This window comes from Musa acuminata, chromosome BXJ3-7 (genome assembly GCF_036884655.1).
Source record: "Musa acuminata AAA Group cultivar baxijiao chromosome BXJ3-7, Cavendish_Baxijiao_AAA, whole genome shotgun sequence".
Classification (NCBI taxonomy): Eukaryota; Viridiplantae; Streptophyta; class Magnoliopsida; order Zingiberales; family Musaceae; genus Musa; species Musa acuminata.
The window spans coordinates 41,630,087-41,651,908 of NC_088355.1; the positions used below are offsets into that span (position 1 = coordinate 41,630,087).

The 21,822-nt window shown below is 42.4% G+C and overlaps 4 protein-coding genes across 5 annotated transcripts; 2 read left to right on the forward strand and 2 right to left on the reverse strand.

Moving 5' to 3' along the window:
• Positions 1 to 73: 73 nt before the first annotated feature.
• Positions 74 to 2,378, forward strand: LOC135643023 (F-box protein At3g12350-like). Its single transcript, XM_065159531.1, has 2 exons — positions 74 to 1,686; positions 1,828 to 2,378. Exons 1-2 carry the CDS (start codon positions 784 to 786, stop codon positions 2,335 to 2,337), a joined length of 1,413 nt encoding a protein of 470 aa, XP_065015603.1. The 5' UTR covers positions 74 to 783; the 3' UTR covers positions 2,338 to 2,378.
• A 1,823-nt stretch (positions 2,379 to 4,201) lies between these two features.
• LOC135643576 (pentatricopeptide repeat-containing protein At5g67570, chloroplastic-like) lies at positions 4,202 to 11,804 on the reverse strand. Of its 2 annotated transcripts, none has more exons than XM_065160694.1 (11): positions 11,579 to 11,804; positions 11,438 to 11,486; positions 9,781 to 10,985; positions 8,832 to 9,023; positions 8,617 to 8,698; positions 8,293 to 8,484; positions 8,065 to 8,178; positions 7,236 to 7,329; positions 7,002 to 7,159; positions 5,295 to 5,729; positions 4,202 to 5,048 (listed from the first exon to the last, which is right to left on the reverse strand). In XM_065160694.1, the coding sequence occupies exons 3-11, from the start codon at positions 10,368 to 10,370 to the stop codon at positions 4,380 to 4,382; spliced, it is 2,526 nt and encodes an 841-aa protein (XP_065016766.1). In that variant the 5' UTR covers positions 10,371 to 10,985; positions 11,438 to 11,486; positions 11,579 to 11,804; the 3' UTR covers positions 4,202 to 4,379. The 2 variants fall into 2 exon arrangements, with proteins under 2 accessions (XP_065016766.1, XP_065016765.1); XM_065160693.1 differs by having other exon boundaries at positions 11,399 to 11,486.
• An 825-nt stretch (positions 11,805 to 12,629) lies between these two features.
• On the reverse strand, positions 12,630 to 16,136 carry LOC135642278 (mitochondrial outer membrane protein porin 5-like). Its single transcript, XM_065158285.1, has 6 exons — positions 15,978 to 16,136; positions 15,779 to 15,846; positions 13,731 to 13,841; positions 13,562 to 13,648; positions 13,275 to 13,483; positions 12,630 to 13,198 (listed from the first exon to the last, which is right to left on the reverse strand). Exons 1-6 carry the CDS (start codon positions 16,021 to 16,023, stop codon positions 12,892 to 12,894), a joined length of 828 nt encoding a protein of 275 aa, XP_065014357.1. The 5' UTR covers positions 16,024 to 16,136; the 3' UTR covers positions 12,630 to 12,891.
• A 3,428-nt stretch (positions 16,137 to 19,564) lies between these two features.
• Positions 19,565 to 21,520, forward strand: LOC103992882 (U-box domain-containing protein 4). The gene is made up of 2 exons (XM_009412777.3): positions 19,565 to 20,720; positions 20,833 to 21,520. Exons 1-2 carry the CDS (start codon positions 19,743 to 19,745, stop codon positions 20,902 to 20,904), a joined length of 1,050 nt encoding a protein of 349 aa, XP_009411052.2. The 5' UTR covers positions 19,565 to 19,742; the 3' UTR covers positions 20,905 to 21,520.
• Positions 21,521 to 21,822: the final 302 nt, after the last annotated feature.

Sequence of the window (21,822 nt, forward strand, 5' to 3'; positions counted from 1 at the left end):
TATATATATATATATATATATATATATATATTGGACTTGGAATAAATTGAAGGAGCACTTAGATTTGTCTCAGAGATTAAAATTAATTTACACGTGTCTTATGTATTTATTATTATCAATATTAATCTTAATATTTTTAACAGATGATTTAGGCTCAACAAAATTAACGAGATGATGATATTATAGTTGGACAAATAAACTAGTGAGACGAGAACATTATAATTATTCAAGTAAATTAGTTAGACACCATGATATTATAATTATACAAGCGCTCCCTAGATTTAAAGTCGAAATAATTTCTTATTATTAGGATATGAAGTCAAAAGTACATGGAATGGTTGATGGGGAACGTGCTTGCACATCTAATTACATGGTTAAATAACACAGCATAGCAGGGTTTTATTTATCACCTGATGAACATTAGGTTTAGAGAGGCTCGAGTGTACGCCCAACTTGGCAATTCTCGTGACATTAGGCCAACCCATTTGGATCCGATTCGTTCTGATCGGGTCGGGTTTAGGGCATCTCTTTCGTATCCCGTCTGATTCGATCCATTTCCGCCCATTAAACACGTCCCAATTTCTCGTTAATTGAACTGTTGCGATATCCTCCCACTGCTCGATCTCCGGAGTCAAAACAGATCGCCGTTCAGGACAGAACGTCTCGGCCAAGTCTATCAAATTCCTCGCTCGTCTTCACAAGTCTATCAAAGTCGATCTTCGCCTCCTCCTGCAGGGGCGCTTCACCATCCAATCCCCAACTCTAACACCAGGCCCTTAAGCCATGGCCTCGCCCCCTCCGGCACCGGCAATGTCGTTCTCCGACTTCCCGGAGGACATCCAGCTCAACATCCTCTCCTTCCTCTCTCCCACCGAGATCTCCGCCTTTGCCTGCACCTCCCGCCGCTTTGCCGCCCTCTGCGGCGCCGCAGCCCACGAGAGCCCCCTCTGGGTCTTCATGTGCGAGCGCCGCTGGGGCTTCAGCACCCGCCTCCGGTCCTGGTCCTCCTCCGCCGCTGCTGGCCGCCGCTCCCCCTTCGCGCGCCTTTACAAGGCCCTCGACCGCTGGGAAGACCTTATTGGGTTCTGGCGTCGTATCGGCCCCGGCGACCCGCATCTTGTCTTCTTCGAGTGGGGCCCCTCCTACATTGTCGGGTCCCGAGTCTCCCCCTCGACCGAGGGAGCCAGAGACGGATACGGCATCCTCAAAGTGCCCTTTCTGTGGTTGGGTCTCTCCTCCCACGGCGAGCCCGTTAGCTTCCTCCATCCCGGCTGTCGCTTGGACTCGGTGGCGGATCTGCTGGGCGCGGTTTCGGACTCCTCGATCTCATCCTCGGGTTTCTCAGATCCCGACTTGGTGCCCGTGACCGTCAGTTTCATGGGTCGCAACCATTTCGTGTTGGAAGAGAATCGGGGCCATGACGCAAATGCTAGGGCAGAAAGTTCCAATTGGGTTCAGAAGGAGGTGCTTCGAATTGAGGGCACCTCCCCTCCGGACCGGTTGATGTCGGAGATCTATCAGCACTTTGCCAATCGGACGAGCCCCATTGATGGTAAGGCTACGAGAAGGCAGAGAAAGAAGGAAAAGGAGCGTTTCGAAAGGAGGCGACGATGGCATGCAGAGCATTTTGTGAAGATCCGTAACTGCTATCCCACACCAGAGCGGCCTTTGCAGGGCTTGTGGAAGGTGATTGCTTCTCTTTCCTTGTCGATTTATACTTAATTTCTTTTAATCCTTTTAGGGATATTAAGTGTATCGTAAGTTAATTTTTAGGTTTCTTCTCCTTTGATCATTGCAAGTCCTTATAAACAACATTTCTTCTGATAGGGGATCTCTGAGGACAGGGTTCTTGAGTTTTATCTTGTTGCCTACGATGATATCGGTGGAATTACTTGTCGGAGGGTTGGCGAAGCAGGGGGTCAATTTTCGTGTTATTCTCCAGTTTTCTGGACTTCAAACACAGCATTTCTTGAATCACCATTTCCTAGAGAGGAACAGGATTTGTATGGGAGCCGCGAGCATATTCGCTCTGTGGCTTCCGATTGGAGAAGCACTGAGAGTGAAGTCGTCTCGCGCATTCTCCATATCAACTCTGGCTGCTGCGACTTGGTAATTCGAAGCCTATCTGATTCCTCCAGCAGTGATCCAAGAAACGCGGATGGTAGGATATGGGAGTATGATGATGGAACCTTTGGGTTTGGATTTCTTCGAAATGATTATATCATTGATTTGAAGCATGTCACCTTAAATGGGTCTCTTCTTGATACTGTAGAGTTACCTTCTCTACGAACTCTAGCTACTGACAAGTCACGATCGTGTGATTCTGTTGATTTTTAATGAAATCAAATAATTCTGAGAACTGCTGAGTTTTTATTGATATGTTGTAGGCATAGACAGGAAAACAAGTGAGGTTTGCCATGTTTTTGAACGGTAACATGTGTTGACATTGACGAGCATGAAGAAATGCAAATTGAGTACAAATAGTGAACAACTCACTAAACTCCTCTTATTTTTATGTTCTCGTATCCGATGTATCGTAATAATTATCATAGATGTGACTCTTTAGGTTTAATATTGAGTTAGTCATAAGTCAGTCATATATATCATCAAAATTCTTTCTGATTTAATAAATTATTATTTTTATAATAATTCACTTGATTTATCGACTACGGTCATTACGCTGTAATCCTCAAACGATACGAAGAATATAATCCATTATATTTATCTGTCCTTAATTATCGTGTATTTATAGTTTTTCATCCATCTAATACTCTAGAGATTGTATATCAAGCATAGTATTATCGAGTTCAAACAGTATCGAGCATCTAATACTCTAGAGATTGTATATCAAGCATAGTATTATCGAGTTCAAACAGTTTCTACTCGATGCTCGTCGGATTCTCTCTCTTTTTCAATCCGAATGACCTTGACTAGGGATTTATTTGAGCAAACACACATGGGATATTTCTCTCATGACATAGAGAGCGAATGATCTTCTATCGACACTCGATAGCTCTCATAAGGTTGATTACCACTTTCGATGACCGATTGTGCTAGATTTGAAACTTTCAAGCCTATGAGTCTAATATCAAAGAGTGGAGTACTCATATATGACATCTTTAGTGTCTCAAGTCTAAGAACCAAATATACTACCAAGACGACGGAATCATTGTCTGACGATCAGGTATAATCAACTATCCAACATCTCGTGAGCGGACTAATCAATGAACTCATTCTTCAATGAGCACTTACACTATATCCCTAGTGTCGTCATACGAGCAACTATAAGACCAGCCACATCCATCATATGGACAGATATACAACATACAAATCTGTCCAGTTATCTCAATGTCCCTCTCGAGTAACCTATGATCGAGATTATTTAGGGTCTATGTTTAAAGATAAATCGGTCTCATTATCGTGATTTTATTATGATTCGATTCTCATTATACAGATCCATAAACATCACAATATATCCATATAACAAGCAATATAAAGTGATAAAATATAAAATAAAAAAATACGTGTCATTTCTCACGTGATTGATTTGTAGGGTACCTATGACTAACATATGTCACTAATAAATTTATTTGATTTTATTTTAAATAATTCATAACTATGAACCAAAAATTAATTTTAAATTTTTTTACTTTACTTATGCCTTCTAGTGTGTGTTATAAATCATATGTAGTATCATAGAAACTCGATTGAACTTATTTTTATCTAAAGTATAAAATAAAATATTAACAGATTAGTATTTAAATAAAATATTTTTAAAAAAATTATTTCATTCATCTATCGATTTATAACAGCTTGATTTTTCCAACCTATGTCATTCCCCTCGAGACCATTGATTTTTACAATCAATTTTCTTTCCAACAAGAAAAGATTGACTATCATTGTTATAACTCTCTTTTTTTATATACTTAAGAAATAATTTAAAATTTCAACCAAACTCAATAAGAGAAGAAGAAGGATAAGGTGAGCAAAAGCAATAGTAAAGCCAAAGGCGAGACAGAGATGACGAGAAAAGGGTGATCAATGAGCAAAGCCTGATGCCCGACATACCTTAAGGCAACATGACCTCGTGACATGATAGTCAACCAAGTGACGATAAGAGACGGTACATATATTATACAAAAAAAACACTAAATGAGAAAAACAAAAATCGAAAGTACTTGAAAAGTAAAAAAAGAAGACCTTTTCAGAAAAATCACCCAAAAATATTATTAGCTTTATCTACAAATGCACATCCTGGCGTCAGATATTTATTTTAGAAGCTAGGCGTTTCATAGAAAATAAATATTATACATCTAGAGGAAAAACAATATACTCTTTCTTACAGTTCCTCATCACAAGAAAATACTGAACCCTTGTCTTCAGTGTCGAGTGGATAACATATCATCCTTAGTCCTGTCTTGTCTCCATTTCTCGAGTATTTCTGATGCTGGTGGCAAGTCTGAGAAAGGTGTTCCAATGTGGGCAGTCAGCAAATCCAGTGTTTTATCAGTAACAGAAGGCTCCAAGTCGTAATTCTGCAAACTCTCATCTCTATAATGGCTTCCATCTAAGGTTTCGACGCAGCCACCATTAATTTCAGGAGACAGTTCACCAGGTTGATAGTCCTGAATTCTGCCAACGCTCTCAAAATCACTGTCATTCTCATCCAAAGTGTCATCGTCCATCGAAGCCACATAAGACTCTGCAGAGGTAGAGGCATCCTTCGATAGTCTAGTGCCGCAAACATACTGCAGTGACTTCAAAAAATTGGGTACAGGATCTTCCATCACAACATTACAGCTCTGGAAATGGTTCAACAGATCTTCCAACCTCCCCATGCTAAACCTACCCATGTCCCTCTGGAGGATGCTTGCCCACTGACTCTCACTTACCTTGAGTGAAGCATGAGCCATGCCATTGAGGAGACTTGCTGTCCTTGCAAAGTTTTGTTGCGCAATGGTCTGGAATATCATTGCGATAAACAGTGATACATGAGGAATTTCTCCCGCTTCGAGTACTGTGTCGAATGCATGCTCCAGCAAATGCCACTGCAGAGAAACCAGAAAGAATGTCAAGTTTTTTAAATCCAAATTGCTCCTATCGGCAACGACAGAAAATTGTTCACCAACTATGCTTATTCGAAGCTGCTAAGGTTATTGATTGGCATGGATACCCCGAAATAAGTTCCATACGAGACAAATCAACATGAACATATGAAAGGCTTGGAAGGAATTGGAACAATCAAGAATTCAGCAGGACTTTCTGTGTGTTGAGAGATCTCAAAAAAATCATACCTTTCCAGCTCTAGATGCTTCAACTAGTAGCCATGAATGTTTCCTGTGATCTAGCTGGTGACCGCAGAGAGTCATCTCCTTATACACATGCTCGAAATACTCCCATTGTTGAGCAGAGGCAGATGCTTCTAGCATGGATTTGAATGAATAAGCATCCAGCTGAAGAGATGAACCATTTGCAGAGTGAGGCTTTGATCGACAATAGGTGGCTTTAGTAGCTTCAAACAGTTCTTTAGCTTTCGCAAACATGTCTCCGCAACAATAAACTTTCAGCATGGCATTTATGGTTCCAATATTAGGAGTGCAATGGTCTTTCATGTGCTTGAAAATTGAGATGCAATCAGCAATGTGTCCACCATCCAATGCAGATAGGATCATGCCAGTAAATGTCACCTCCAAAGGTTTTGTAAGATGAAGTGTTTGTAGCTTCTCAACCTGCACACAAAACATTAACATATATTTTGCCAATTATGCTTCCAAATAATCTTAGACACAACACCACCAAAAAGACAACCAGAAAAGGCTGGGTCATAGTATAAAAGCATGTGATCTAATGAATAACAACAAAACAACTGATGTATTAACCCTCTGCAAGTTCACTGTGCTATGCTAAAAATCAATTAGCTATAAGATGCTACCCAAACAGGTCCTTAAATAAGAAGTTACAACTGCTGCACAGATTATGTAGTCAGCCTCGTATTTTTGTAGCAAAAACGACATGGTTAATAGCCTTGATCCATTGTAAGATGTAAGTACCAAAAAAGGTTGTATAGAACTGTGGTTAATCAAGATCAAACAGTAGCAGAAGCATTAATGGTGAAGGATGGGTTCAGAAATGACAAAGCAAATTGGATAGAGCTTATGCATGGTGCTGACTAAAGGCATTTACATTTTAGTAAGCAAGGTGCCACCTGAAACAAATTAACGGTAACTCATCTTTTGGTCCCATATTGTTCATTAAAACACTTAATAAATACCTAACTTTAGACTTTTAGGCTTTATACCCAAACCATATAGTTCAGGAATATTTGCAAAATTTGATAGACAACGAAACTATCTCATGCTTGCAAGAAAGGAGAAATATCATGGATGTCATTAACGATCTTCACCAAAATTTACTCGAACAAATCAACTCATGGCATTGTAGATTATAGACTTCTAACTTGACAACAGTATAGATAAGAGATTACAGAACTCTGAAGCAATAATTTGCTTATCCAGCACAAATTATTGGAATAATTTACTAATATTATAAGCATGATTTTTCATAGGTAAATGCACATAAAAATGCTATTGTTTTGTTATGATCTGCATTGAACACCATCCACTATTTCTGATTTAATCAGTAAAAAATGATTCGATTTGATGGAAATATTAGTCATGCATATAATTCTGCATTCATATATGACAAAACACAGATGTCCATGCTGTATATATGTCAAATCCATGATCATCAAGAACATATTTTTCTGCACAAGGACATCCCCCATTGAATTGATAAGATTTGATCATACTGTAAAAGGTAATGCAACGTCATAAAAATGTGGTTGAAGAATTAGTAAAAGAACGTAGGAAATGCCAAGAAAGAGTCAAGAGTCCAAACAATCAAATATCTATACTTGCTAAATATTTCTCTAAATCTACTACCATGAAAACCAGCAAGATGGATATTGATATAGGATTCAAGATGATAGAGAGCGAATGCACCTCAATTATTGCATCTTGCCATCTCCCTTTGTTGCAAAGACAACATGCTAATTCATAATAAACACAAGCTGCTCCAACTACTCCTCTCCGTTCCATTTCCCTGACTGCTATGACTGCTTCATCTACTTTACCTTCTTCCGAAAAGGCTCTAACAAGAACTGCAACCTTTGTCAAGGAATCCAACATACACATGTGAACTGGAAAAAAAGAACAACCATTTTTCATATATTGTACCTTTGTAAGTTAAAGCTTTTGGAACTATTCCACCTCTTTGCATCTTTTCAAAGAACTTGTGTACAAGATCATATTTTCTCGCTTTCAACATGACCTTTCAACAAGCAGTTCCTGTTAAGACTGTTATTACATCTATATTTTCAGAAGAAAAAGTACCAACAGAGAGATAAGTAGAAGAAAAAAGCAACAATGGTGTACCTTAGTTAACCTCACAATCAAGTTCTTCTCTTTCCTAATCTCTCATTAAAATTTGCACAAAAAAGCCATCTTCTCAACACAATTTAAGACTAGGAAAAGCATGTAAGAAACAGCATAATCATGCTACTAAGAATGAGAACTATGTCAAACAGTTAAAATCAATTTTCTTAGTACAAAGTGATCAGCAATTAACTATTACAATGATTTTTACATAAAAAGTCTCCAATTTTTAAATCCTGAAGATTGTAGGTGTTGATTAATTGTCTTTTCGCTCACCCCCAAAGTGAAGTTTAGTTTTTCAAGAAGATTTTCAGCTATAACAATCAACCAGGCAAGAAATTTCAACAAAGTAAAATATACTTGAGCACAATGACAATGGTTTTTAATCGGGATTTCAGCTATAATAATCAAACTAGGAGTTTCAACAAAGTGAAATATACTTAAGCAAACGACAATGATTTTCGATTGGGTATTAGAAAAATTTAGAGAGTTCAGAAGTTAAATCTTTCCTTGCTGCCAAAATGTAGCTGAATGTAGATAAAAACCAGTAGTCTTCAAAATTATTAAATATATCTGAATTTCAGTATCTAGACCAAACTATGATACAAAAGTTGTGTCATGCAAAACTTACTTCCATTGCTAATCCATAAGTTGCTCCAATAGGCTTTATTCCCCTATGCCTCATCTGTTCCAGAACCCAAAACACCCCTTTCCATTGACGGGATGGCACACATGCATTCAGCACCTAGCAAGAGGTTAACATGATATTAAGCCAACGAAAAAGGCATGCAATTAGGTGCCATGTAGCTACTTTTCATATAAAAAAATAAAAACATAAACCAAATAAAAACATCCATACAGCATTGTAAATGATCACATCTGGCTCCAAGCATGGATCCCAGTTTCTGCGGTTCATATTCTTGAGTGTTTTAGAGGGTTTTTGTTTCATACATTCAACTATGTTGACTAACTCATTCACAAGTCCAGCTTGACCAAGTGTAACAGCAATACTGTGGTATGCAGCCATGTCAGGATATATCTGGCCATCTTCCTGAGATCAAATCAAACCAAAGGGTCAAGAATATCAGAATAGCATCACATGCAATAATAAGAGAAGAGAGCCTGAAAATAACAATAGATAAGAGAGCCTGAAATAATCAAACAATAAATGAATACACATCACCCGCATTTTGTTAAAAATTTGAAGAGCTTCAGTTGATCTCCTTGCCTTGCCTAAAAGAGCTAGAAGCTTGGTGTACACAAACCTGCATAGCAGAACATATCACTGTTGAGTTTTTGTGTAGTTATCTTAAATTTACAACAATTATCTCACTACTCCAAACAAATCAATAGTTCCCAATTAAGAAAATGTAAAAAAAAAACATATATATGTCATACCTGCTTTTCCTATGCTTGTATTGCTTTTCGTTGTACACCCATTCCACAACAGACAGTGCCTGACTCCAGTTTCCAAGAACCCCTAGTCGTTCAACTATTTTAAGCAAATGCATCTCAGTAAAGAACATGCCCGATTGCTTCATTATCCTTGAATACTTCCAGTCATGCAAACTTAAATCCGTAGCACTGAGCCTACATGATGACAACAAGGTGCTTTAGAAGGCTTGTAACTTGGTAGTTTACGTGCAAGCATAGACAATTAATTAACCAAACAAGCTCAAAGCAAACAGTAATTCAATTAGGGAAGGGCCATAATCATCAGCATAGTAGCAGGTTACAATATCGACAAAATCTAAAATGTTACTCGTAACAGCTGCTAAAGATTTTTGAATGACAGAGGATAATTGATGGATGTTCTGGTTATGAAGCTATATCTAAACCAAGATTTGCAATGCAAGAAATTTGGCAACTTGGAAGCTTGTCCAATAGCATAGAACAGATGCTTGCTACAGTGAGAAGGTTCACCAAGCTGTTACTTGAACAGCAACTTAATCACAAGCCAAGGTCAAAGATCCCAGGGCCTTGTTCTATATTACGCATCACTAAAATGAAATATTCACCTAATGAAATCCATCAATTCATTACTTAATCAAAAAAAGCAATCTGATAGTAAAGTCAACATTCAGCTGCACTCAAAAAATTCATAACATTAATAAGCAGAAAAAATTTGCAACGGATGCCAAACATAAATCACCAATTTCAATTGGAGCAGCATTACCAACAACCATGGCAAGGCTGAATTCACGAGTCCTCGATCAGTAGGAGCTCCAATAGAAACATTTACCAGTCAGAAGAATTGTGCAAAGCCAATACAACCGAAATAAGATGCAAAGGCTAAAACTTCAAATTAATCAAGAAAAAGAAGAGGCCAAGTGGATAAAGTTCGCACCTGTCCACAAGCAAGCGAATTTTCTCTTCAGCTCCTACCACCAGCCTCGATTTCGGCACCTTCCTCTCTTGTTTGTCTACAAAACCACCTGCATCCTCTACTTCATCGTTAACCAATAGCCATCGGAACCGCTCCTCGTTCCTCTCGGCTAGCATCCGCCTCAGCTCCTCTAGGTGTTCAGTCCTCAGCCTGCCACCTCCGGGATCCTCCATCGCGCTCGCGAGTCCTCGCAAGTCGACAGCCTTGGAGCCCTCCCACGGCCTCCCAGAGAGCGCCACCGCCCTCTCGTCCCTCCGGCGGAGCTCCTCTCTCACGGCACCGTACTCGGCGGAGACGGTGCGGAAGAGGTCATCGTCCTCCAAGGCCCGCCTCTGGGCCTCGGAGAGGGGAGGGGGTTGTTCTTGGAGGGCTCGTTTCTTGGATCTGCGGAAGGCCTTCTGGGCCTCTTTCTTGCGTAGGGCGTGGAGGATCTTGGGAGTGGGGAAGACGCCCTTGCGGAGGAGCCGCTGCCTGATGGCCTCAGTGTTGGGCTCGAAGGGCTTGTGCTCGGAGAAAAAGGTCGACAGTGAAGCGGAAGCTGAGACTGCCATGGCCAGGCGGGGGATTGAGGAGGGCGTCGCAAAGAGGGGGAATGACTACATATTGGATTTCCTGATTATTTCCATAGAAAATTACATTTTAGCCCTTTAGACCGAATGCGACCAATAACATGGCTGGTATTTTTTTGTGTACGAGAAGGGGGGCGGAAAGAGCCTTAACATTTGATTCAACTCCACTATTCAGCTCATTAGCCCATTTTATGAACCGAATCCGATGAGTCCAACGGATCCAACTCGCATCCATGATTTGATCGTTTCTCGAATTTATAGATATATTATATGTTTATCGGATCGAGATAAATATTTATCCTTCAAATTTTGGGCATATTGATGCATCGGTGGGCTTCTTGTATGGATAAAGGCCTTATTGGGCCCTAAGAACACGACGCGGTAAGCAGTCGGATTACGTGCTTCTCTTCGTCAGGCTTCGATGCAATGCTTCCGCCGCCCGCTTTCCCGACGTAAGAACAACTCGTTACTCCTTCGTCACCCCGTCGAGCCGAAACCCTAAGAGGAGGAGGAGGAGCAAAGAGCAGCATCAATGGAGGTTGCGTTTCTTGATCATTTCATTCCTTGCCATCTCTCACCCCTCTCTGTGTCCCATCTCTGTTTCAGGAAGAACAAACAGGGTCACGAGGGGGCAAAGAAGGAGAAGACGCAACAGTCCCTCCATCTCGTTCTCGCGCAAATAGTTAACATAAGTTGACTCGCCACACTAAAGTAAAGGGTTATATATACGAAACAAAGTCATCAAGGTGGACCTTTTACCGTATTACCGGAGGCCGTGAGCAGTACACATCAAACAGACTGCTACGCTATAATAGAAAGCAAGTTCTGTTCACGAAATCTCAAGGTAAAGCAAAAGGTTCTTTCAAGAAGATTCAATCTTTCGCACAGAATCCGGAAATTAATCGCAATGCTTGGTTGCACAGGATATTTAATTCAAATAAATCAAGAATCTGCAACGAATTATGAGTACGATGGAAAAAGAAAAAAAAGGTAATGTCCAACTAATATACTTGATAGGATCCATTAATTGTTGTGGGTGGTTGACCTACTTCCCCATCAGCTTCGTTGTCCACCCTCCACTGCCATCATCGAGCGGGTCTTCAACAAAGTTCAACATAGAGTGAGTGAGGAAAGGAAGAGAAAGAGAAACATGTTTACACGCGGAGATGGAAATGGGAAAGAGCTTTCACCAGATTCCCACCACCAGAAGGCAGTAGACAAGGGAGACGACGAGGGAGCCAACGACCGAAGTCGCGGCGTGGAAGACCGTCGACAGTCTCCTCTCTTGCAGCGCCCAGATGGTGCCCAAGAAATCCACCGCCACCAGCAGCAGCCCCATTGCAGTCGCTGCAGACGATGCCGAGATAAGAATAGGAGTGGAGAGAGGGGAGCGGATGTGGAGTCACTCCGCATTCCAAGGCTCAAAAGGACAGTGGACATACGGGAGCGGAGTCGCTCTCAAGCATCACAAGTTATAAAAGTCAAATTCGGTGGGGTCCACGGGTGAGATTATGCTGACCTCAAATGTTGAATATTAAGACAATAATACCCAATAATGGGGCCGTGGAAGAAACTTTTCGAAGGTGGAGAGCTTTCGTAAAGGGTGTTTGTCTTCGCTAGCAAATAAGGTTGGAGCAATGTGCGTTGATATCGACCGCATGTTCATTTATATTCCGCTTGTGATTCATCTTTCACTTCAGATTAAACCATAACATGTAGATGTGAACACTTGTGGTGAGAATTCTATCTAAACCATGACCACTATTGTCTTCTTCCTCTTGCCAGTCTCTTGTCATGATTGACTACTAATAATAATACGTATGATGTTATGATCCACTAAGGGACCCTTCCAAGCAGTCGAAGTCGATGGCCATTGATGAGCTGCGTGATAAACTTTGTTTGAGGAAGGTCTGGAATTAGCTGCTGTAACTAACATTAATGGTGTCGAACACAAAAAAGAAAAAACACTACATCCTACACATTTTAGTAATCACACCTCACCAGTACCCGATACAACCCTAAGCTCGATAGCACATTTTACTCTATATCATACGACTTCTAATTTATACACAGCAAATGAATTGGAATATCTACCAACAAAAAACATCAGAACATTATGGAATAAGATGAGCAAGTTATCGAAGAACAATGGTCTTCATAAACCACATTGATCAATACTATATTTCAGTAGCAAATTGCAACAGAAACAAAAATGAGTTGTATCAATAACTCAACGAATAGTTGGCACAGAAATAGCATGAATTTCGAAATGCATGTTCCGCAACAAGGAGATTAATGCAAAAATTTGGTCACATCCCAGACCGGGAGAACAAGTGGCAAGACAAATGTCAACAAAAATGTCCCAGATTGAATGGGTTTAAGCACCCAACAAAATCAAAACCAGTCAATGGAAAACTTGAAAGTGTGTTTGTAGGATACATTTATTAGCTCTAACTTCTTCATCCAACCGGAAAATTGCACGGTACTCTACTAACAAGAGCAGTCAAGGCCTAAGAGCAAGAGCCAGTCCAAACTTGGGAGCCCTTTCCAAGGCCTTAGTGTCAAACTCACCAGAGAGTGTTAGAACCGACTTTGGCTTCAGTTCATGCTGGAGGAGAGCAGCAAGCTTCCCTGAGTTGTTGAGCCTTGTCTTTACGGTTGTTTGGGGATCCACCGCATATCGTGTTCCGACTGTAAAAATGTTCTCATTGGTAGAGAATCGTCTCACAATCTCCGCAACCACAGAGCTCTTCTGCAACTCATCCAGATGATAAACATAGGAAGCTCTGAGAGTGTCTAACTTCTCCTCCCTGATAAAAAAGTATTTATCATTAGAAACTTTATGTCAATAGATGAGGTTAAGGTGGCCATTTTCTGAGCACTTACAGAATTATGGAAGCACTGTAATCTGGCTTTGTCAGTCCAACCCCTGCACTATACTTGGTGAAGTCTCCGGAGGCAGTATTAAAACTGGCCTCAGCACCAAATGCAACACCTCGTGTACCAACAGTCCCGGAAAGCTCAACAATCGGAGAGTGCTTCAGAGCCACCACTGAAGCAAAACTTGCATGGTCATGGAAATATTGAACCTCCAACTGCAAAGATCAAATGTACATTTTAATCTCCTGTATCAATTGTTTCATCAGTTCACTTAAAGCAATAAAACATACTACCTTTCCAGAGTTATAATCAGGTAGCTTGAAAGAAGTGATGGTCTTTGTATACGGAAGTATGTCTGAGATGGTTACCGTTGTTGATATCTGTTAGAAAATCAAAAAGGATATCTTAACCAATTGACCATTCTGTCACGCAAATAACAAGATAAAGGGACAGCAAACACACATTTGAATTAGTGTCGACTTTGACATCAATAAGGGTGTTCTTGTACTTGTACTGTGAACCGATATCAAAGGAATACAGTCCACCTTTCTTGACTGCAGCAGAAGTAAGCCCCTGAATACCAACCAGAACCAAGTAAGAAACTTCTTGCCAAATTCTGCTAAAGAGACAAGATAGAAACCACAATAAGATAGCAACAACAGTTAGAAGTCAACTACAATGGATTCATTCATGAGGCGAGTATGGCCAGATTAGAGCATATAAATCATAACACATTGCACTGCAATCTTGTAACAACTTCAAAAAGCATGAAAACTGTCATGCACAATGATGCCAAAACTGAAATGATAGAAAAATAAGCCAAAAACCAAATCCCTATTTTCTTTAGCATCAAGTCAGTACCAGCGGATGATTAAAAAGTGATACCAAATTCTAGAAAAATGTCAGTACCAGCGGATGATTACAAAGTGATACCAAATTCTAGAGAACTATCAACACCAAGAGATTATTACAAACTGACACCGAATTCTAGAAAATTATCACCACCAGAAGATGATAACAAAGTGATCCCAAATTTTAGAAAATTATCAACACCAGAAGATGATCACAAAGCGATATCAATCAACAAAATTGGAATAAAGCAATGCCAGATTAGAATAACAAATAAAATAAATGAATATAATTGCAAGAGATGCAAATAAAATCACCTAGGTAGAAGAGCATTTATTGAATCTCGAATCTCTGAAGAAGACTTGTGTAGGTTAGAGAAACAATTCATTAATTCCTTTTAACCAGAAAAAAAGATTTCAAAGATCTAGAAATAACTATTCTTCCACCCAGTCAGGGTTTACCATGAAGTTCAATACTCCAATATCTTATGAAACTATCTAAATAAATCTATCAGATAAATTGCTAGGTGCAAGAGTCCTATCAGATTGGCAGACAAGTTCCACTGGGTCAAAGGAGCAAAACATAGAAAATCCCTTCAACTTGAAAAAACTAAGAAGCAGAGAGGATTTAAACAATACTACAATCAATTAGTGATAAGAGTTGAAATAAAAATATAATTTACAATGGACTATGGCCCAGGTATCTAACAGCACAATATGCAGATTTGCCAGAGAAAAAAAGGTTGGACAATCACCACTTTTGCTTTTGCACAATTCCCATATGCATCTATAATGGTGGTATATTAATTTTTTTGAAAAATAAAAACTGTCAGAAATAAGGCAACAAATCTGGAATTCTTGTTCTGGCAGAAGAATCTTGGCCTATAACATCAGCTGACTGAAAATGTAATAAACACATTCACATAATTCTCGCACATTTTGTCAAGTTATTATCTGCTTACCAGATGGTAGGTTCTGGTACTTATCTGCTTATCACTTACTAAGTCTGGTGCGGTACAGCAAATACCATACCGAATGGTCTAATTACCACCAGATAAGCCAGGTATGGTACAGCCTATATAGAGAAATCGTCTAACTTTGTTTGAAACTTGACCAGAGCAACAATGGTTTGCAATCCATACGGCATGATGGGATTTACTGTACACCCAAACGAATCTTGAGTCCGATTGAAATGTGCATTAGGTATAGTTGCAGCAACATGCGGATCATAATACCTTTACACCACATAACATCTATGGAAGATCTCAATGATCGTTGTGATATTTGTGACCCATGAATATGTCGGGGATTAAAGTGGGTTAGATTGTAATCCTCCGATCCGATTAATCCCACACCAATCCCCCATTAGATGAGCCCGATGACTTTGATCGATATATGATTCGCTATCCACCCTAAAATGTTGGTTCGAAGCATAGCCCCTTCGCATTTTCGAATCCATACGATCTAAATCGAAACCACTTTATAAGTTCCATAAACCATCTCGTCATCAGTCAGATTATAAACATGTTCCTCAGATTTCAACAGCAATAGCTCGAACCAACGAAGCAAAAATACCAACTCTACTAATTAGTTCAATCCCGGGAAGGAAAGGCAAGCCGCGACAAATCTATGAATGTCAAAGCACGAGATCCGAGGGTTTACCACTCCGGAAGCACTGGAGGTGGAGATGGTCAGCTTCTGGTCGTAGGTGTAGTCCCTGTTCAGCAGATCTGCATCGGCAACAACGGAACCATAGAAAGGATAAATAGCAGAGAACAACGGACATGGTAATGAACCGATAAAAGGGTTTGAATAAGTTTTAGGAAAGAAGGAAAGGATCGAGGAAGTGATTGGGACAGACCTTTGGCATTCTTGCCGATCTCGGAGAAGAGCCCCGGACCCTTCATGGCGGCGGCCGAGAAATGGAGAGAAGAATAGAGATGGAGAATAGGGTTGCGTGGTGCGGACAACTTTTTTATTTTTTGCCACTTCTATTTTCTAATAGCTGTAATTAGTAAGAAGAAGAGAACGAAATTTGGAAGCCAACCAATGGGTTTTGAAACGAGTCGCTTAAGTGAATGACGCCGAAAAAGGGCTATGGACGGTGATAAGGGTGGGGCCCGCCGGTGCGGTGGTCCATCCGGAAGTGGTGAAGGGAAGGGTTGGGATCTTCTTCGGTTGGCACGGAACCCATCTCAGACCGTCCATCGTTTCAATTAACAACTCAGTCATCAACCGCATCTCAACCCTTCAATCATAAACAAACGGCTAGGATTTGATGGTGGTGAATTTCGATTAATCATTCCGGATTTTTTTTCTCGTTATGATTTGTAAGTAATATCAAAGAAGTCTGTCACACACATTCACAAATAAAAATAAAAATAAAAATAATTTCACAGCTGGAATATTTGTTATGTCCTTGTAATATATAACGAACTTGAGAGCAAAACTGTACATTTATCTTCTGGCCAACGGAACCACAAGAGGGGGAAGAATAAGTGCGTCTCTTCATTATGGAGGCACGGGATTGCCTTCAGGCTTCGCGGGAGCCCACGAGGGACTCCGACGGTAACAGGTAGTCAGAACCGGAGGTCGGGCGGTCGGATCGGGAGCGGCTGCGGTGGGACGACTCCTCTTGCTGCAGCTTCCAGCATTCCGTGAGCGCCGGTGCTGCTGCCCCCTCCGATATGCACTGGTACGCCCTCCTCTCCATGCTTTTCTTTATCGCCTGGATCATTATCGGTATCAGACCCTCCATTAGTATTTGCTGCTCTCTCTCTCTCTCTCTCTCTCTCTCTCTCTCTCTCTCTTCTTCGTTAAGCTTGTGATCTTTGGATGGGGAGGATTTGGTAGGCCGAGCTTGGTGTTTATAGGGAGGGTTTCGATGATGTCGTAGCAAAGCTGATAGGGAACAAAATCTGATCATTCTGTGGGCTTCCATATGATGATCCTGCTGCAGTTGGTTCAATTTTGGTGGGCGCAGTGGATGATATCGATTTGTGCCCTCGCTCCTTAGACAATCAAATCGAACCCACCCAAAACCACTGCAGGTGAGAAGGATTGAGATGGGGGATTTGGAGGTCGCACTCTTGTTCACTTGGAGCCTAAATAAAGAAGCATATTTGAATTTAAGTTGCAGGGTGAAGAACGAATGGAAGATGCGGTGGCCAACAGACTAGGGACATAAGCTAGAGACAAAACCAATGTCATTTTGGCTGATGTATATGACTGGGAAATCATCGTAACCAACGGATTAGTTAAACCCTCGGACGCAAGCAGGGGGTCAGAGGGACATGGCAGCGATTCCACTGCACCAAACAATGGGCATCTGGTCACTGGAATCAGTGCAGCCTGTTGTTTGACGGTACTACTGTGAAACTTCCAGTGTGATCGACAGTACTACTAATTTTTTGCATTCTATCAAATGACTAGCACCTGCCAAAATTTAGGTGCTTAAATGAGACATAAATCAAAGCTTTAGGATCAATTTTTGAATCAATCAGTTAGAGCTCAAATAAGGTGAAATTTATAAGAATTGGTCCTTTATTATTGCTAGTGTTAATGTTAATTTTGATTCGACAACGTCATGGAGCCAACCAGGTTGCTTATTTCATAGCGGATCGATGTTGGGGTAGTAAGGGGGTTTAGTCGGATGTCCTACAAAACTATACTGGAAGCATGTTCTCCTTCGAGTTAGAAACACATGTAAGTTAGAAAATTAGATAATGGAACAAGGTACTAGTTCGAAAGAAGAGAGAGGTCCCTTTGTCAAACCATCCATGCGTTAATTTGAATTTGGATGTGAGATCGATGCGTGCAAACCAAATCCGATCTTAGTTTGAATTTGGATGGGAGATCGATCTCGAAAAGGCCCAATTAATCCCTTCCTCTATGGGTTAATTGGGCTGGGCATCAGCCTATATTGCACATGGTATGATAAAAGTGTACATCCGAATAATAAATATTGACCTAGAGGATCCGAACACAGCAATCATCCAATGCTCCCTGTCCACACATTTCAAGGTGATTAGATAGGCGAGCCTGTATACAGCTGATGAGGGCGGATCTCTATGTGCTCTGGAAGTGAAGTAGAAACGTAATGATGCCGGCTTGCTTGCTCCATATGCAACGAAAGCAACAGCCACTCACACTTGGTTGATGGGAAGCAGGTCTCAGTAAATGATGCAGTTCAAGGCCACCATTAAAACCTCAAAAACTAGGGTGAACCTTCTAGGTTGTTTCAGTCATCCCAATGCTTGTCCGAAGCAGACAGGTATGGACCACGAGAGCGACTCACCTCGCCAGTGGACTCGAGAGACGAGAGGAGAGTACACAATAGTCCATCGTTGACTGGTCTCCATGCATGATATGGTCCATACAGTCGATCTTCAGAAACAAGACGTGCGGTTCCACTGCCGACATGAAGACCTCAGCGATTTATGTGAACCATCTTGGATTCTCATCCCAGGCACTGGAGCCTTAATCAGAGAACCTTCTTGCATCAGGTCCGTACATGAAGACCTGATGCAAGCACTGTAACGATCACGAGGCGACTCACTTCGCTTGTGGATTCAAACCATCAGAAGACTGGAGCCTTAATCTGCTACTAGTAGTCCATGCTATGGTCTATGCACACCGCGTCTGATGATGCAATTGCAGTAGTAATATAACGTGGTGGGATGGCGGACTAGGGATGGAGCCGAGATGTGACGGCTGAGGGTCCCGTCACTCGCCTTCTTCCACGAAGAAATCAAATGAGAACTCTTTTGATTTGTCTTCTACTCAGATTATTGTACATCATCATAGAGCTTCACTGGGTGAGGCCTCACTGACTAGTGTGGCCTGGGTTTGACTGGTGGGCCCAAGGCCGGGGGCATAGCCGACATCGCCTGTACTGGCATTCCCACGATAGGTTTTTACGGTGCCTTACTAAAACGATATCGGTGATGTCCATGTCACCTTTAATTACTCAACGTGGCAGTTCTATTATTCGCCGTCACTTTTTGACTCTATGAAGTATGAATTATATGCGAAAAAGACGTGCAAAACATATGTGACAACCCTGAGTAATACCCGTGACCAAGTGAATCCTTGTCTCTTCTAAAATAGTCAAATAAGATCAGCATCCAACCAAAAAGCTGAAGTAATCACTAAAAAGATAAAAATAAAATCTAGTGAAGCAGTAACAGCCGACACATTTCCGTAACCAAAACGGCATCCAATAATTATGTATCTGTATTATTACCCCCCAATAATTACTCCAGTCTTCGAAATACATATAGGCTCACTGAACCCGCTTCTAGAAACGTCAAAAAGATTTTGTCCCGTTTTACATACCTGATGAGAGCGTGGATTCCACCGCATCAAGTACGTGACAGGGTGTGTCTATCCGTGTAAGTAAAGTTTTGGGAAACCCAAGGGCCCATTTGGTGGTATCCTAATCCTACTTTTGTGCTCGATTATTCGCACCCAGAGCAGCCGGCCTCCTCACGTGTGCTCGAGCTCCTCTCCCTGTATTTAAGTCGCTCCTCCTCACCCCCTCTCAAAGCAACACATCATCCTCCGCCCTCGGCCACCCTCCCCCTCCTTCATCCTCTCTGGCGGATTGGCTCGGACATTGGATCCAATGGAGGTGATGGTAATGGAGAGCAGGTCGGAGATCGGCCCCCAAATGAGCCGAAGCTGCAGCGACGGCGGCTTCAGCGACTGCAACAGCGACCGCTCAGGCGAGTTCTCCCCAACAGGCGGTGCTTTCTCCCTCCGCCGCTTACTTGTCTCCTCCTCCTCCGAGTACTCTGACGAGGTGGTCAGGGGGCTAATCTCCGAACTGGAGTCGCCCTCCGTAGAGTCCCAGTGTCGCGCCGCCACGCAGCTCCGCTTCCTGGCCAAGCACAGCCCCGAGAACCGCATCCGCATCGCCCGGGCCGGCGCCGTCGCTCCTCTCGTCGCCCTCCTCTCCCATCCGGACCCGCAGCTCCAGGAGCAGGGGGTCACCGCCGTCCTCAACCTTTCCCTCTGCGACGAGAACAAGGCCACCATCGCCGCGGCTGGCGCCGTTGGCCACCTCGTGCGCACCCTCTGCTTCGGCACCCCCGCGGCACGTGGGAACGCCGCCTGTGCCCTCCTCCGCCTCGCGCAGCTCGACGACCTACGCGCTGCCATCGGTGGCTCCGGCGCCATCCCGGCCCTCGTCGCCCTCCTCGAGACCGGCGGATCCCGCGGCAAGAAGGACGCCGCCACCGCCCTCTTCACCCTCCTAGCCTCCAAGGAGAACAGCAGCCGGGCAGTGGAGGCTGGGGTGGTGCGCCCGTTGCTGGACCTGATGGCCGATCCGGAGTCGGGCATGGTGGACAAGGCGGCGTACGTGCTCCACCGCGTGCTGGCTTTGCGGGAGGGCCGGGTGGCAGCGGTGGACGAGGGCGGCCTGCCGGTGCTGGTGGAGATGGTGGATGTGGGAAGCCAGCGGCAGAAGGAGGTGGCGATGCTCTCGCTCCTCCAAATCTGCGAGGAGAGCTCCGCCTACCGCAGGATGGTCGTCCGCGAGGGCGCAATCCCGTCGTTCGTCGCCCTCTCCCAGTCCTCCTCCAAAAAGATCAAGGAGAAGGTTGGTAACCTCACCATCCCCTGTTCCAGTGTTCCGTCTCAAATTATTATCTAATTTATTTTTTTTTTTTCATTCCCTGGATAATAATTATTTTTCTTAATCAAATGAACAGGCGGAGGCATTGATTGCGCTACTGCGGCAGCCGACCTCACCCAGCACGAAACGGCCGATGGCGTTGGCCTAATTCGTGCCGATGACACGTGTCGTCCCGAGGTCGTCCTTTGTAACAGCACCACTCTACTTTGTACAGCAACGGAGTGCAAAAGCAAAGAGAACCGTTACAACTCCACCTGGCGGCATCGCCGCTGTTACGAGAGGTGGAGCGCGGTCGTTACAGGTGAAGAGAGCCGGAGCAAGCGTCTTCGTCCAGCGGTGTGCTGTCAGTTGCAACTGTTGACCCAGGCGAGCTATCGAGCGCGGCCATCGATATTGTTTGTGGAACTTCCACCGCCGGCACGAAGTCGCCGACGGCAAACTGGGATGGTGGGTTGAATCCACGTGTGCCATGGCTTCCAAAGGACCTGTGGCTAGTCAAAGGGTTTTTGAGTGTCACGTGAGTGGCGGGGCCAACCTGGGGAGAGGTTGATGCAGCGACGTATGTTACCCTTGTCTTTTGTGGCCTGTTACTGCTTATCAACAGGGGAGATCGAGCGCTACAATCCTTTTGGTCCATTTTGGCGTGGAGAAGAAACGTGGAGAGATTGCACCGAATTAAAGTTCAGAAAATAGAAACAAGCAAACCAATGCGTATATTAATAACAATTGTACAGATGAAATTTAACGCTTGTTAATTTGTTTTAGTTGGACGATTCAGAATCATTCTATTTTATGCTCTTGCTAGTATCACCAACAATCGAATTAAGAAGATGTTGAATTCTGTAAAATTATATTTGAGATATTGCTTGATAAAAATTTATATCAATGCTCAAGTTACTTTTGAAGCTGTTATGAATGTAACAATGAGGTACCAACCACTTAATATGGAGGTGTTAATCAATTGATGTCGATATTAATGCCGATGTGTTGATGATATTATTTTTTTCTATCAATTACAAATAATATGATTATGCAACAAACTATCAAATCGTTTGGGATCAATTTA

Excerpts from the sequence above, each read along its gene's own strand:
- LOC135643023 (XM_065159531.1), top strand. The coding sequence starts at position 784 with ATGGCCTCGCCCCCTCCGGCACCGGCAATGTCGTTCTCCGACTTCCCG. Across the intron at positions 1,687-1,827 it reads CTTTGCAGGGCTTGTGGAAG|GGGATCTCTGAGGACAGGGT; the intron begins GTGATTGCTTCT and ends TTCTTCTGATAG.
- LOC135643576 (XM_065160694.1), bottom strand. The coding sequence starts at position 10,370 with ATGGCAGTCTCAGCTTCCGCTTCACTGTCGACCTTTTTCTCCGAGCAC. Across the intron at positions 8,699-8,831 it reads TACAAGCATAGGAAAAGCAG|GTTTGTGTACACCAAGCTTC; the intron begins GTATGACATATA and ends TCTGCTATGCAG. Across the intron at positions 7,160-7,235 it reads AAAAGCTTTAACTTACAAAG|TTCTTGTTAGAGCCTTTTCG; the intron begins GTACAATATATG and ends CAAAGGTTGCAG.
- LOC135642278 (XM_065158285.1), bottom strand. The coding sequence starts at position 16,023 with ATGAAGGGTCCGGGGCTCTTCTCCGAGATCGGCAAGAATGCCAAAG. Across the intron at positions 15,847-15,977 it reads GATCGGCAAGAATGCCAAAG|ATCTGCTGAACAGGGACTAC; the intron begins GTCTGTCCCAAT and ends TTGCCGATGCAG. Across the intron at positions 13,199-13,274 it reads TACAGTGCTTCCATAATTCT|GGAGGAGAAGTTAGACACTC; the intron begins GTAAGTGCTCAG and ends CTTTTTTATCAG.
- LOC103992882 (XM_009412777.3), top strand. The coding sequence starts at position 19,743 with ATGGAGGTGATGGTAATGGAGAGCAGGTCGGAGATCGGCCCCCAAATG. Across the intron at positions 20,721-20,832 it reads CCAAAAAGATCAAGGAGAAG|GCGGAGGCATTGATTGCGCT; the intron begins GTTGGTAACCTC and ends TCAAATGAACAG.